Genomic DNA, 17420 nt, shown 5'->3' with positions numbered 1-17420 from the left:
TAAAATAATGGTACTTAAATCCTCTTTATTCATTTATCGAGTTGGATCTAGCAAAACAGGTATGAAATTCTGGGACATAATTTCCTGTTGTTCGTCATTCCTAAAGCTCTTAAAAACCATGCTAAAAAATTCCAGTTGAATTAAACGTAAAATTTTCCTTATTCAAAAGTGATCATCGGAAAATTTTAAAAATGCGAAAATGAAACTTAAAGTTTTTGCGAATTTTACATATTTGCTGCCCCTTGAAACAACTTGTTTAGGCCGGTTGAGCGAAGAATCTGACTTGAATCTCGAAAACGTCGTAAAGTCAAGAGAATAATTTCCTGCATGGAGACCGAATTTCTCTGGCTTATCGCTTATCCGCCAGAAAAATACTGGGTTATCTGATTCAGGAAGCTGAGATTATTTCGTTATTTTTCAATCTCATTCTTTTTGTGAAACAATTTGAGCTATTTGAATATGGTAAAACGTAGAAAATCGCTTTTATGTGGTAGAAGGTTTAAATTCAGCAGAGCAATTTCGCATTTATCTTCTACAAGCTTGATCAAACCACGTTAGCTCGGAAACTGGCGTCGTGTTATATTTAAATGCCTGAGCATGTATATTCCACGAGAAAATTGAATTTCCTTAGTTTTGATTACATGACCGTAGGCAATCTATGGAGGGCTAGCTTTTCTTCAAGTAAATTCTTCCTATCGATATCGCGCATTGAACGAAGCGCTCTGTCACTGACACTGCCTTTGCCTGTGCTAGCTGAAATGTCGAGAAATATGCTAGCAGAAATGCTCGTTGCTCGTCCTCTCAAAAAATTCGACGGTACAGGTGCATAACTTTTTTTAGCAGGAGCGTATTCTTTCGTGCTTGTCGCTTTTGCTGGAAAATACAAAAATTGAGCGGACAGGAAAATTCAAACGATGAGTGACGGGATAAAATTCATCGCTGCACCCTGGATACAGGAGTTCTTTGGTTGTTAATTACTTAATAAAGCAAATGAAAGAGATAAGTATAAAAACAATTATGGAAAACTTGAGTGGCAAGACTTTTTTCTACGCTAGTTTTTCGCAACTGAAAAAGTTAAAACTACGACGAACCTCAATCTTGGTCATTTATTGAAGCCATGCCCGTTTACATAATTTCAAGCAGCATTCAAATTTTTCTGTTGGAAAACTCGTTTACGATTAAAAAATCCCAGCGATAAATCGAATAGATTTGTGATTTATCGAAAACTGCAGCGTCGCGTGTTCATCAATATATTCATGCTGGCGGAAAATTTTGATTCCTATAACTATCATGCCGTCATATTCCTTACTCAAACGCTGCCTAAAAAATCCACCTACGTAATGGCGAAGCATAAAATTCGTAGTTCAGATTATTAATCAGTTGATGAACCTTTCAGTTTTTATTCATGGGTGAACTTTTATTGCATATAAAGTTTTTCTGCTAAGACTCTTGTCGAGCGTTTTTTCAAATACTATAAAAATTAAAACTATTGGTTAACATTACAACTGTAGTACTCACCGATCGAAGCCATCATTCCAATCATGAGACATAGCACATTTGCTGGCGTGGAAGGCATCACATTTTATAGATAAAAACATCAGCTTAGAGACAGGTTACTGTGTATGAATTATTGACTTTTATTTCATTTGAAAAATTTTTCTCACAAGCGCGCTTCTTATATATATATATAATCATGCTCAACTTTTAAAAAATTCCAGATTTAGTTTATCCGGTCAAAAATGAGGCAAAACATCATTTGAATCTCTGAAAATAAAAATTATTACACGCTGCGAATGGGTTTTTTTGACAATAACATTTGTTTTTGCATTGGAAAAAAGAAAAACATTTTCATTGTTAGAAAAGACGTAAGACGAAAATAAAAAATTTACTTCAGCTTAATAATAATTTTTAAAATATATTTATTGGAGAAATTCTTAAAAGAAAATCATAGGTATAGCTTTATGAAAATACACTAGTGACAACCACATATTGTATTATCGAACACAACTTGAAACTTTTAACAAGGTTCTGAGCTCTCACTAACAGTTGTCGCTCCACTCGCCCTCACCACATTGTCTTAAATTCCAGTTATAATCAATTGAAGTTCCGTCTTATTACTGCAATGAACATTACACTAATCTGAATAATTTCTCGCTCCTTTATCGAGACGAGTATCCATAATACTAGGACCATTTCAAACCTGCAAATTCCAAACACTTTTTAAAGGTGATGGCTGACTTGCCTTTAAAAAAATTTAGTTACCTTCTTCACCTCTTTCTGTTACAATCCTATTTTGATCTCAGAATAACTGGAGGTTATTTATAATAAATAATTTTTAATTTAATAAATTAAATTCAATTTGATTACGAACATTGGGAACTTGGACACTCATCAAAGGATGATACAACCATTGGGCAGTTCTTTTAGTTACATACTAGAAGGTCCTCAACTGCCCTAGTTGTACGATGTTGAAAAGGGCTACCTCATTAGTCTATGCTACATGATACTCGTTAAAAACGATATTTGAGTGCGCATGTTAATGATAATGTCAATGCAGCTACAATACGGGACCTCTATTCTCAGGAGCAAGCGAAATAACTACCCACTTGGATTAATCAATAAAACTCATGTCTTTGGCTGTGATGTCTTGTTAATATTAGTTTTCACAGACCTCTCTTTACATGCCCTCTCTTTTTATGCTCTCTTTCTTATCACGCATTTATATGCTCTCATTTTACGCGTCCGTGAACTTGATAGAAGGTCGCCGTACGAAGCCGCGGTATTGGCTTGCAAACTTGTCTATTAAACGAGGTAAAACTAATTGCAGTGTATCGGGAAAAATATCTAAGACCTCGTGGTCCTATTGTGAAGGAAGGATTACTGGCCCAGGAGCTGCTGGAACATGAGATCCTTTGGTCATGGCTCTTTGAAGATCTTTACAAAATAATGTAATTGAAACACATTCATAAATTTTGAAAGGTTTGCATCCTTGCGTTTGAAAAATACGAATTTTAAATTTAATTATTGCCTCAAATCCACCAATATCTCCTTTCCTTCTTTCATAAGCCTAGCGTTGTGGATTAAGTTAAAGGACAGCGAATTATTCTTATATTCACGATCAATGTTAATTACATGTTGATTACAAGCCCCCTCCCCTTAGAGAGGCCAGGGGGTTTACTATTCATCTACAAGTCAAGGTCAATACCTGTCACAGAATTTAACTGCTATTGCTCAGCAGAAACTAAGATTATCAGCAAATAATCACATTACCCTACGATTTGAAGTGCAATCAAAGATTATTATGATTGAAGATGATTATTTATTGCGCTGATTCAAATTGCAATTTAGCACAATTACATTTCCAAGCTTAAAATATCTTATAAAGTGGATTACACTTTGAAAATGACGGAATAAGACACATATACAAATTCACAGAGTAAAACACCAATAAATACGGAGGTGAGCACAAACATAGATTTCATGGGACACAAAATCACCGGATGCTCACACGGTTCCTTTATCTTCTATAGAAAAAAATGAAGATTATATTGACCAACACCAATGAACTAAATTTGTTCGGTCTTTATTCAATGCATTTGACATACACGCTGTTCAATACACATTGTTCGCGAGAAAACCGATCTGTCATTCTTTGATGCATTACAACTGTATAAACGGTATGTATCTATTGGCACTAAAAAACTACATTTTATAAAAAAATTGTATATTATGTTGACATTCAAACGAGCTAAGTCTGTTCCTGATATTCATCATGTCATCAGGAGCCATGAAATTGCGCTTGAAATATCTTTAAATTATTAAAGGTCAGCGCCCCACTCACAAGCACTACTAGCAATCATCGATTGCGAGCCGCCGCTTCTATGACCTCGGTTCCATGCAACAAATTCTGCTTCAGCCACTTCAGCTCCACGTGCTACCAAGCTTAAGTTCCAGCCCAGGTGAGATTTCCTGGCGCTAATGTTATTATTTTACCGAAGTATAACTTCCCATTCCCGCTAACAATGCATGAAATTAAAAGCCGGGAAACGCTACTCGAAGGACATGAAATGTTCCGGATTCATATGAAATCTTGCGTGAATGAAGCTACATGGGAATTCTATATTAGAGTCTATCGCCGCATATCTGTTGTTTAAGACATAAACATACTTTAAAGACACAAATAGTACATAAATTATTTTTTACAATGTAGCTTGACGGAACTAATATTTTTGGATTATTGGGAATAAGTTGTCAATAATAATTCAAACATTCAAGCATAACATAAAACTTCATTGTTCGGTTATGAACCCGAAATTCCATTCACTTGTACCTGGGTTGATTTGGGGTGAAAATGAATGATAAATTGATATAAAAATGAATATAATGATATAAAAATGAATAAATGATAAAAATTAATAAAATGATATAAATACAGTTTCTTAACCGTTTAAATTGCTGATTTACAAACTTCAGTATAGATATTGTAACTTACTATTACAAAAAAAAAATATTATAACAAATTGCCTTAACGTAACTTTATAATGAAATACCGGGGAAAGTTAGAAGCTGGAGTTTAACGAACGTATAACTATACACTAAAGGGATTTTTTTTTTTGCATCGAACATTGCCATATAAAGATCGTAACCTCCAGGAACAGAGCGTTTTGTTGTCAGAAGAATCATTATCAGAGTGCTTTAGGATCGCTATCAGAGCACTTTAACAGAGCACTTTTGTACATGAACACTATTGTAAAATGATCAGAACACTTTTGGATTAGAAGACCAAATACTGTACAATTTCCAAAGATATTATTTCGACATCTGATTTGTGTTTGCTAAAATTCGATCTAATAATGAGTATTCAAGTGCATGATTAAATAAATTATTTCTAAATCACTGTGTGGCATAAACAATTTTTAAAGTTCAAGAATTCATTCCTTAGAAATTGAATGAGGAGTGACATTGAAATAAGAAATCAAATTTTTTAGAAAAAAATCCAAATCCGAAACAAGAATATTACGCGAACTGAATTATATAACCTGGCATGAGAAATAATCTCGTCTTAAGGTCAGTTTACAGTTCATGACTGAGGTAATACATACATATTTTATTTTCCTATACGATGGAGCTCTGAATGCATCACTCGGGACACATTGGCTTGATGTTATTTACGGTCTGGCAGCATGACCCTAATTATTAGTAATGAAGCCCAAGGGTAAAGTTTCTGCGCCAGTGTGGTTCGCAAGGCTTACATTGCTTTCACTTTGCTGGCTTTCTGGTCATCACTTCTCGGTACAGAGACAGGCCGAGACACAACCATTCACAGTCAGGGTCTCCGACCAACTGAAGCTCGTCCCTTGACCTGATCCACCAGGTGACCTCTACAGCTAAGAATCGGCGACAGGCCTACGGCCTAATAACGCTGAAACCGCTATTATTATTATTATGACAATGAAAAATGAGGCTCTATTTAAGTCTACGGGAAACACTACAAAAATTTAAATAACTTTTCTGTTTAGCTGTCAAGGGACTGCATCCCTCGAAACAAAAATGACAAAAAAATCGTGATCGTTACCGTTTACAAGGCAGGTTTTGAATTATTTGCTCGCGCATTACGAATTGAGTTCATCAAAGCTCGTTAAGTTCAGACGCAGGCCTCCGGTGTGCTTAATTGGACTCATAATGACGGAAGTAATAAGCACTGCGTTGGCCTCAAATATTCAATTGGGTTTAATGCTTTAGTATTTTATTGCTGTATTACAGTTTGCATGAAGCTTTGATACACATTGAAGCGACCTCGATGCGTAGGTGTGATCCCTGTGTCGCGGCGCGTCTATCAGTCTCATCTTGTCTTTGCCTCCTGCTGAAATGCATGTGCCTGTCCCTATAGTCTCTAGTTTCCCCACCTCGAAGAACTATACAATATCTGACCTGCTTCCACCTTATCGCAGCGGTGAAATTCTCCCCACGGTGGAGCAAGACAGGAAATTGTTACTTCGTCACTTGCCTCCTCGTGATGGGGCTGTCTTCATTTTCGGTCCACTTTTTGGAAAAGCATATTGAGGAATTACTTCCAATAGAGCATATTTTACCTCGGGAAACAAATGCGAGTCCTACATTTCCCGTTTATACCGTGTTTTTATTTTGTTTTGAAACTGCAAAAAATTCCATCACTATGAATTTCATTCGTTGTGTAAGCGATGTAATGCCAAGTTTTGCGATATAAAATAATAATTTTCATTTGAAATATAAGTTGAAATATAAACTTATAAATATAAGTTTTGCAATATAATATAATATATTTGAATATAAAATATAATTGTTCTCATTTGAAACCATTTTATCCTTTGAATGCATTTGCTTTTTGGCTGAAAATAATGCTAAGAAATAGTGAATCCGTGTTCCGCGCTCATTTTAGACGAACGGTTTACGAAAATTTTGAATGAAGGACATCTTACCTGTGTATTTTAAGTTCACGTGCACAACTTCGCTTGTCTCGTAAATGCAACAATGAAAAAAATCAATAGTGCAAAAATTTATTTTTTGATTCTTCTTTCCACCCATACTAACTACAGCAGATGATTATTTTCATGCCATTCTCCACCAATAAATTTTCAAGAATGAAAAGGTTCCGAGTGTTACGAGGGGCAACAGTCTCATAGCATAACCATTTCAACTCAATCCTTTAAATGAGATCGTATTACTCCTGTTGTAATTCAAAAAGTCAAAGAAGTCTTCAACGTTCATTGACTGTGAGATTGAATACGTACGCACTCAGCCCGTAATAAGAACTTCAAGATCCGTGAATCGGAAGAATTGAAGGCACTATAAAGGTCTTAAGGTTTAGTCCTCGGATGAAACCTTGCCATTCTTGTGCATCCTGAGCAGCCTTGGCAATAGAGATAAGAGAACGAAGCAACGAAGATAAGGTGATGACTTGCAAGTCTCTGTAAACACTATATCCTCGTTTTTGGAAATTCTTGCAGAGCTAACAGCAACCTAAGAGTTACAACTTGGTCTACTTTAAATGATTCAAGAGTCGAATAGAAATAAATGGTCTCCATTTTTCGCACCTACGCTTGTAGTAACGAACGTCATTTTGGTAAATGATTGTTTCGAAAGATTGCAATTTTCTGGAGGACGACCGTAAGAAGATCTTTAAAAGCAAATCTCACAGGAGAAGGTCATGTTTGCATACAGTTTACACTTCAACGGTCTTCCCTCTAAAATCTAAATAACACACCCGGATTAGTTCGGAGTTCTTGCATGATACTTATGCATATTTAATCGAACTTTCCTGGCAGTTGTATCGATAAAGACACATGAAGATGACTACATGCAGAGATTGAATATCAAGTGAAACGATTCTACAAACTTAATTTCCTGCAAATTTTCAGCGGTTGAGTCATTCCCGCATACCTCGCAATATTCTGCCGCCTCCGCTACGTCGGTTTGTCCCGTCCTGCTCCTGCAGTTGCTGGTATTGCATGACTCATCGGATTTAGAGCCAGAAGATTACAGAGCTCAGAATATCTACAATTTACGAGCTCGCTGAGATCTTCTGGCCATTGGAATATCATGAGAGCCAGAGTCATGGAGCTAGTGCATTGTTGGCCAACGGCACACAGATGTTTCATTTCTGCAGAAATAGAGAATTTCGTACTTTTTCCTCATGTTGATGATAAACAGAAGAGAAAACAATTGCTAAGAGATCTGATGCGAAAAAGATGAAAATGGATCTCTGGCATGATTCTGTGGAGCTTAGAGATTATCTACTTTTTCATAGCAGTGAGAGAAAATGGACAAATAGGTCGCGAAAAAAATACCTTTCCATCGACAGCGCTGATTTTTGTAATAAATTTTCTACTCTAAACATTCCCCTGAAGATTTGTGTTTAAATATTTATATCAAATTGCACGGTATAATACGAATATTTCATACATAGAATTTATGATTATACGGACTTTCATGAAAATCGATGAAATGCTGTGAATAAGTGTACGCATCGTTTAATACTATAACTCGAGTTAGAATGTTAAGTAAGATCAATCTTCTTGAAACGCCCAAAATAAGCAATACCCACTTTATTTCATATGCAACATCGAAATTTTAAACGCATTGTCCTTGTATAAATTTCATTAGCGAATTTGTACACTGCATTTCACATACATCGATTTTTGGTCACGCATTTATGTATTAAAAAGTTCACTTGAAGATAGACGTAACATAAAACAGCATGGAAAATCGATCGCTAAAATAGAAGAAAAATCTGCATAACAGTATTTTACTTGGATTATACGTGCAGAATTTTCTGAGGCAATAAAAAATACATCAATTCAAGACAAAATTTTCATGCGAGGAAACTTTTCTTCGCAACTTTCTGACTGGAAGCAATTAAACCAATTTTACGCAAAACGACGGAGAAGGAATACTGAGAATGATGCAACTTTTGCGTAAGAGTAATGGAAGTCATTTTTACAGCTTTTACTCTCTTCCTCAATCGCTGTCGAGGAAACGACAGCAGCGCAAATGATATCATCAAAAGCAATGTTCAATGGCTCCGTCGTGTTTTGCAGATTTGTGTCTTAGGTTTTCCATTTTTGGAGTGTTCAAATTCCCAATTTTGTGAACAAAAATCTGGGCAGCTTTTGAGATAGTTAACTTGCATCACTGGCCTTCTTAACGTGACAGTCAAAATTATCTGGCTTCTCATAGGCAATATTTGAGGGAAGGAAGTTTGGTCCTGTACATTAACTTGCTTACAAGAACTAAATTGCTGCATTATATAGGGAATAACGTACTTCTCAGTGCATTCCCAAATTGCTGAGTAGGCAGATCTGGGATCGTTTTAATGAAGGAGGTAATAATCGAAAAATAGTTTCGACTCCAACGAATTATGGTCAAACCATAATTGCGGTAAATATAATACATAATATGAAAAAATTGCTGTATATGCAAGGACATACTAAATAATTGAATCATTTCCATGCTCTTCATTAAGTGTTGTTTAATTGTAATCTACTTCACGGAAAAAATGAATGAACAAGATACTCAGTTACCATTATTTGTGGTCACATGTCATGCACAGAAATATTTCACAGAAAGTACATTTCATGCACAATTGTCGGAATTTTGCCAGCAAAAAAATGCGTAAACATTTTAATATGAACCGAGAAAGCGTGCAACAATTGATAATAATTTTGGACGCCGAGCAGCCATGACAGTTTCAACGTCTCAAACAATTTTTTTACAGTCTCATGGCAGTCTCAGTCTCCAACCATTTTTGGGGGCTAATGAAACGATGATGTGCCAGGGTATCGAAGAGGCTGAAGGGCATCAATCGAATCGGTGGGTAATAATGGACAGGTTACACAGTAATTTTAATGGAATATAAACGAATGGACAAAGATGTAGGTGAGAATACTTAACTTAGGAATAAAGCAAGGTACTTTGAAGGATTACATATGGCCGACGGTAGAGTCACAGACGACTGACGGTAGAGTCACAGACGACTGACGGTAGAGTCACAAACGACTAACGGTAGAGTCACAGACGACAGACGGTAGAGTCACAAACGACTAACGGTAGAGTCACAGACGACAGACGGTAGAGTTACAGACAACTGACGGTGGAGTCACAGACGACAGACGGTAGAGTCACAGACGACAGACGGTAGTGTCACAAACGACTGACGGATGAAGCATAGACGACTGGCGGATGAGGCACAGACGACGGACGGTAGAGTTACAGACGACTGACGAAAGTCACAGACGACTGACGGTAGAGTCACAGACGACTGACGGTAGAGTCAAAGACGACAGACGGTAGAGTTACAGACAACTGACGGTGGAGTCACAGACGACTGACGGTAGAGTCACAGACGACAGACGGTAGAGTCACAGACGACTGACGGTAGTGTCACAAACGACTGGCGGATGAGGCACAGACGACGGACGGTAGAGTTACAGACGACTGACGAAAGAGTCACAGACGATTGACGGTAGAGTCACAGACGACTGACGGTAGAGTTACAGACGACTGACGAAAGAGTCACAGACGATTGACGGTAGTCATAGGCGACTGACGGTAGAGTCACAGACGACTGATGGTAGAGTCACAGATAACTGACGGTAGTCACAGACGACTGACGGTAGAGTCACAGACGACTGGCGGATGAAGCACAGACGACTGACGGATGAAGCACAGACGACTGACGGTATAGAACTGACGGATGAAGCACAGACGACTAACGGATGAAGCATAGACGACAGGTACGACTGGGCGGTTCAACAGGTCTTATATACGTACTGACGAGTGACGGGAACACTGCTGTGGTAGTCTTGCTCTTAACTCGGGTGTACCGGATAGTCTCCCCAACCGGAACTGGAATAGACACAAGAGAAATCAGCATCAGCATGGCCCCTTAAATGTTTCAAACGTTGGGCAGAATTTAATGAATATGGGTTTGGCAAATTAAGATTTCCCAACAAGATCACACATTATGCTACTAACCTATGGCGCTGGCTGCCAGATAAGAGTGGCTGATGACTGACTAATGGATTCGGATTATGACGCCGAATGCGAATATTACTAACATTAACTAGAAATACCCCACTTGGTTTGATCATTACAAGATGAATGAAAAAATCAGAAGTATTCATTCAGTACATAAACAAGAAGAGAGTATAAACAAAATTGATCGAAGACCCGTGACTTACATGGACTTACATGGCTAGACAAAAATGTCAAATGTACGGTAACAGAGTTCATAGGATATAAACACATTGCAGAATCGGTTTGAATCTGAACAATACTGACACTTGCAAGATTTGTAGAGTGAATTGACAACACTAAATATCAACTTTTGGTAGTACTTACATGTAGCAACATAACTTTTAACTTTCAATCCTTTCTCTTACCACAGTCACCAAAAGGTTATGTCGGCATGAATTGAGGAGGAATAATAAATGGTATCGGCAACCATTTGGTTTACAGTTTTGTATATAGTTTGTCTCGAGCCTATGGGTTTTAATATTTTTTTTCATTATAAAAAAGGGCTGAAACGAGTTTTTCGAAAAAATTACCTTCTTGGGCTCAAATCTACGGTTTCAACATCACAATTTAGTTCAAACTATTTTTCTCCCATGCTCTGTGTTACGAAGAACATTTTGATATATAACATGTCCCGGAAAAAAATCGTTAAATATTTTTTTTAATGAACTTCAATTGGAAAAGTTTACACTTTTCTGTCTATATCTTTGCTGAACGACTTGCAAAAATTCTAAAACTTTTTCATATGTGTTTTCTGATTCATAACGAACATTTTGATATAGGAGTTGTTTCGAGAAAAAATAGTATATTAATATCTTTCAATTAAACTTTTTTCAGTATTGTGTCATATCTTTAGGAATAGATCACAGAACGAATTCAAATTTCATATAAAACTGCCTACGTGGGTTGTCAAAATTTTAATGTATTCATCATATTTTGAAAATTGTTTAGATTTCTCCATATATAAACTAAAATGTGCGTTTCGGGGTGCTTTTCAGTTTCAGGGTAACTCGGGGTAACAAACAATTTTATTATCTGTCCAAATAATTTTATTTCTGTCAACAATATATATATAAATTCGTCGATTACATAAATTGACAAAACATGATTCCCAAACAGTTGTTAAATTAAGCCGATATTTTAAATTAATCCTAATAGTTTTTGATGAAAACCATTGTTGTCCATCTGCAGAAACCAAATAATTTTTTCTGATCATTCGCACATCTTACATTTACATTGCTTCATTTTAAGGGTAATTTGCACGCAGAAAAATATTTCCTTAAGTGTTTCAATATAAATCTACGATCCAATCGAACTATCAGCCGGGTCAGCCGCCAATCTTTACGACGATGCGACAACACGAGTACTACTGGTGGGCACATAACCGAAAAGTTAGCTTCGATAACCGTTAATCCACTAACTGATAAATTAGCTTTTATAACGCTAAACCGATGAATCGCCAAAAAATTTAACTGACTTTACTGCTAACTTTTAGTATATCAATAACATTATAACTTTGGCTTACTTACTTGGGGGGTGGGGGCTCGAAAATTCAGAAAAACAGACCTAGAGAGCTGAACTTTTAATATGTTGTAGCATTGACAAGAAGCGTCCAAAAAAGTGTAGCATGCCAAAATCAAACGATGATTAAGATGTACATAAATAATTATATTTACAAATGAAATTAAGCACTATTTGACATACAACATGCAGTTATAAAACGAATAATATAGTATTAAACGCATAAGAAGCATTGAGAAATAAAAACACAAAGGTAAAAGCAGGGTTCCACTCTGCTTTTACTCTGGCTTGCCCTTCATCTCCTCGAGTTGATGATTGTTGCCCCTGGATGAGAGGTTGGCTTTCTTCTAATCCACTGACTCAAAGACAAAGAAGTCCTCTAGGTGGGGCCACGGGTTCTGAGGCCTGTCATGGCAGACCAGTGTTGCCAGTTTTTTCTTGGCGAGAATACCACTTTGCCTAGCTCAAAATACCAGAAATTCTATTGTTCAAAAACAAATTACCTCCAAATTTACTGAAACTATTCGTCAGAAACGTTGGTTAGAAACAGAGACAACTTTTATCTTATTTACTGTGCATTTATCAGGCTTGACGATAATTAGCCAAATTGAACACGTTATATTTTTTTCCTCTGTTTGGAACATTTTGACACTTTTCTTTTCCTGTGTTTGATTACATTGACACTTTTTCCTTTTTTATCGCAGTGTGGCACTTCTTCCTCTTCGCTCAACATGAGCAAGCCACGGTAACAGGTCATCTTCCTTTTGCTCATTTTCGTACAAGCTTGCATATTGCATTTACCAATATTTCGGGTGTGATCACTTGTTGCGGTTGAGCAGATAGCTTTTGGTCCGAATAGCGGCCTCCAGTACCTTATTTGAAATTTTATTTGTTGCTTGTTTTTCACATAGGTGACTTGTGAAAACACTCGCTCCACGAATGCATTGGAGACAGGTCAAAGTAGACTAAGTGCTGCAGAAGGCAGCCAGTTCTATGAATGGATGATGATTTTCAAAATCAGTGAAATATTGAATGGCACCCCAGAATTCAAGTGGCACTCTAGAATTCAAAACTGCCAAACAAAAATGGTGGAGCTTGCGTCGCAGAGATCCGTTCGACAACCTTACTGGCCATATCATCACTGATCAGTAATCAATCAAGGATCATCACTCTCGTGCTTATATTGCACTAAGCACTTTTGTTAAATGTTAACAATTAGATTGAGGTTATTTCATCAAGCGGTACACTCGCGGTTCCAAAAATGGCGGGAAACCTCTAGTCGCACCGCTCTGAAGGTAATCTATATTATCGACGCCTACGCTGGATGAAGTTCAACCTTCAGAGGTGGAATTTAATGCAGTAAATTTGCAATAAGTCAGAAAATACCAGATTTAGGCACATATACCACATATATATCCTTGCTGCTGCGCGGGCGAAAGCGCAGGGAATTTATAGAATGCTGTGCCAAGCATATTCGGAACCGTCCCCTCTATTCTTTGGAGGGTCGAGTTTGGTATCCGCGACCGGCATACAGCAAGGCGATCTTTTTGGCCCTGCTTTATTCTCTTTAGGAATTGACGAGGTGGTACGCCGGGTGAACACTGAGTTTAACGTTTGGTATTTGGATGATGGATCTTTGGGCGGTAAACCAGAGACGGTTCTCCGGGCAGTACAAAAACTCGTTGAGGACTTTAGAGCCGTAGGGCTGAAGGTAAACCAGGGGAAGTGTGAACTGATCATACTGAACCATTCGAGAGAGGAAGAGCTCGAGACTGAGGAGATGTTTCGGGGGGTGTTGCCAACACTAAAACCTGTCTCTTATACACATCTAGATGTGTATAAGAGACAGTATCTAGGCCGTGGGTCGAACCAGCCCTCGGTCGAACGGCCACTTGTCGAAGGACGATAAATTTTGGAACAGAACTATGCTATCTGAAACCTAACCTTAGATGCGATGAACGTAAAATTACGTAATTTAACGATGCCTGGAAGTCATATTCGATCCGCAGCCTGGTGGTGCACGGCAGGTGGTGGTCAAGGCCGGAAGAGGACAAAGCCGAGTGGTGCACGGCTGACTGGTGTAGGTCCGGAGAGATCCAAGGCGTTCGATTCAGGGCTTATTGGTGCACAAAATTGGTGGTGCACGGCTGCGCTCCCATAAGAGGCAGCGGGACGAGCTGTGTCCCTTGACCACAACTATGCAGCGCGGTCACAGCAATGTAGTCCTTTATGTTTTAGTCACTCCGGTGTACATCTCCACCTTTTCACAAGAGGCCCTTATGGATTTAAGAAATATTTACCACCTACATAAATACTATCAACTAATGAAATAAATAATGCCAACACCAACACGCACAATGCTACCGTCGTTCAATGCTCAGATTTCTGAAGGATATATATTTTTTATAAGTTAAACAATGTCGTCATGATTAGAATATCAATAGCACAACCTATCCACTGGCTTAACTACCCGACCATATCTCGAATGATACACAGGCTTTTTATTCGATATTAGACATTGTGGGGAGTCGCCCTGCAGCGGCGCTCCAACAACGTCAGGTCGGTCCGCACAGCGCTCCTCGACACCACTAGTCAACACATGTGGCGCTCCAGCAGTTTCAGCTGCCCCGGCCACCGGCGTCCTTAACCTCAGAGGCAGCACAGGGCCAAACATCCTGCGCCATATTTGCTGATGGTACAACTGGGTCAGGTATAGCTTGCAGAAACTTTCTGTTGCGAACCAGGTACGACGAGCTCCTTTGCAGCGCTGTAATCGTGTAATATCACTCCACTCTTTATCGTGCGGTAATCTGACTCGAAATTTTTTTACGTGGTCTCAGTTTTGGCAGAGGACTAGCACCATTACGTTTATTAAAGTTTTCTGTTGACTTCAGTTTATCCTTGGCGGCCACCCTTCTGACCCTATCAATGTCTGGCCAGCGAGGCAGGAGTGCACATGACAACACACGCAGCCTAGTGTGTAATCTGCGCCCCTGCAGCAGCTAGGCGGGGGAACAGCCGGTAGTGTACAAAGGCGTGTTTCTACAATTCATTAGAGCAATCCAAGTAAGCGTCTCAGACAGGTCTCAGACACATTGACTGGTCTCAAACACTAACAATGTCTTCGCAAGAGGATACCACAAAGACCGAATCAACTAGCACTTGCTGAGACGAATTTCGGCAATTCCGGGTCAAAATAAGCAAGGGCTGGTTCGTTTCGAAGAACACTCGTAATCTTACGAAAGGCAGCTTCCTGTTGAATATCCCAAGCCCAACACGAGTCTTTCTTTAAACGTTCGTGCAATGGTATTCCGTACTTTGCGCATCGGGAACAAACTTTGTGAGAAAATTTAGTATTACCAAGCACCTCCTGGTTTCAATCACGTTCTGAGGAGCACTCAGGTCATCCAAAGCTTTACTTTCTCAGGGCATACTTCAATGCCCTGCGCTCTGACAACATGCCCCACTTTAGGCACATTGCAAATAAATTTATCCCTATTCAACTTCGACCCACAGTTCTTTATTCTACGTAATACCTCCCTCAGCGCTCTATCATGATTCTCTTTACCTCTCCAAAACACGATCACATCATCCATATACACAACATTGCCCTCTACTCCCTCCAATAACATGCTAAGTTTCTCTGCTGGTGAACTTCGGGGGCAAGGCTGATTCCCATTGGCAAACGCTTAAATTGACAGCGACCGAAAGGGGTTATGAACGTCGTGAGAGCACGTGATACTTCACAAATCTGAATTTTGAAGATCCCAGACGCAGCACCGAGCTTTGAAAAGCAACTAGCTCCAGAAAAATAGTATGATAGTTCGTTGAATGTTGGATTTTGAAAGGTTTCTCTCATAAGAGATCTGTTCCTTTCCACGTAAATCCTTGCTTTCTTCTTCCCAGATTTTAAACTAGTGACAACTGGAAAAACGGCGCTTACCCAGTTGGTTGGACTCGAGACAGATTCAATCACACCTTCCCTTTGCATTCTATCAAGCTCGGCCGCAGCAGTGGTCTCGAAGGCACAGCAACACGACGAGCAAAGTGCAACTTCACAGGATCGAACCTGGGCTTCAAGTGAAACTTTACAGGCTCCGTGCGCCAAACCCCGAACCCAAACAACAAATCGTCAACGGTGACATCATCGATAAATTGTACAACTCCTAACGTACAGGAGGCTTTTCTGCTCAAAAGATTCGACGAACAATGTTTAGAAGTCAAAATATTGTCTCTGTGCAATTGGCACCTTCATAAAACGTTCGTCAAGTCACTTTACCTAAAACAACCAATTCCACATTAGGAGTAATTAACTTCTTATCAGAGGGCCTTGGACAAGGTGGATTAGTCTTATTGATAAAAGACTCGAAATTCAGGATGCCCACATCGGTACCTGTGTCTACTTTGAATGGGAAGGTTTCATTCTTATTCAATTTATGATCTATTACCCCTTTAGAATTACCCTCAACCCCACATTCACCTATAAAGTAAGTTGGTTCGGTTTTGTCTTCGTCCCTGGAGTCCGTACGTGCGTCGACGTCGATGATTTCGTTGATTCCTCTACGTGCAGGCGGCAGGCGCCTGGAAAGACCTGGCCCCAGAGCTCCCGCTTCGACACGCTCTGCTAAAGTGCTTGTCTCTCCCACATTTGTAGCATCTTCTTCCTGCCGCTGGACATGTTGGGATCATGCTCACGACAGTTGGTGCAAGGAAGTCCCCTAAATCGCTAACCCTCGATTCCCTCGTTGGCGCACATCTAATGTTTTGGGGTTGATGCCGCACATTGACCGCATCGATGCTTTTCCGCTCCTCTGCCCGACGTCCCTCTCTCACGTTGCCGTATGATCTGGTGAACTCTATAACCAAATCCAAGGTGAAATTTTGCATATTACTCAATTAGAGATGCTCCAACTTCTTTGTCAACTTTTCATCTCAACAAACTGGTCGCGTATTCTCTAGCGCTGCTGCTAAAATCACAATCCCGAGAAAAAAAACGGTAGAGTGCACAGAGGTGAGATTCCTCATTCTCATTCTGCTGTTGTACTCTCCGCTAATATATTCGTCTTGGTCGAATTATGTTTACCTTGGGTTTAAAATAATCGTCATACTTCTACATTATCTCTAATTTTCTACCGTCTGTTTCACCGAGTTCGAAAGTGTGAAATATGTCCTCTGCCTCAGTTCCCGCACAGTACTTGAGACTTGCAACTTGTGCACCCTCGCCTAAAATTGAGAGGCGCCGGTGATCTATACTGAGCCATTTCAAAAGTCTACCGTGAAATCACTCCTATCACGGTCGCCACCCGGGGTACCATGTATGGCCCAGCGAGGTAAAAATCACTGACACA

The 17420-nt window shown here is 39.1% G+C and overlaps 1 protein-coding gene across 1 annotated transcript in view; it reads right to left on the bottom strand.

Moving 5' to 3' along the window:
- LOC125178220 overlaps positions 1–16959 on the bottom strand; it is a 36783-nt gene extending 19824 nt beyond the window's left edge. The window contains exons 1-2 of the mRNA XM_047881462.1: positions 16906–16959; positions 16553–16742 (exon numbers count right to left, since the gene is read on the bottom strand). Of these exons, the coding sequence (XP_047737418.1) occupies positions 16553–16742; positions 16906–16959 (244 nt within the window). The remainder of the gene's footprint in view (positions 1–16552; positions 16743–16905) is intronic.
- Positions 16960–17420: the final 461 nt, after the last annotated feature.

The sequence above is a fragment of the Hyalella azteca genome, unplaced genomic scaffold (genome assembly GCF_000764305.2).
Source record: "Hyalella azteca isolate HAZT.00-mixed unplaced genomic scaffold, Hazt_2.0.2 contig8032, whole genome shotgun sequence".
Classification (NCBI taxonomy): Eukaryota; Metazoa; Arthropoda; class Malacostraca; order Amphipoda; family Hyalellidae; genus Hyalella; species Hyalella azteca.
This window is presented reverse-complemented; position numbering and strand designations above follow the sequence as displayed.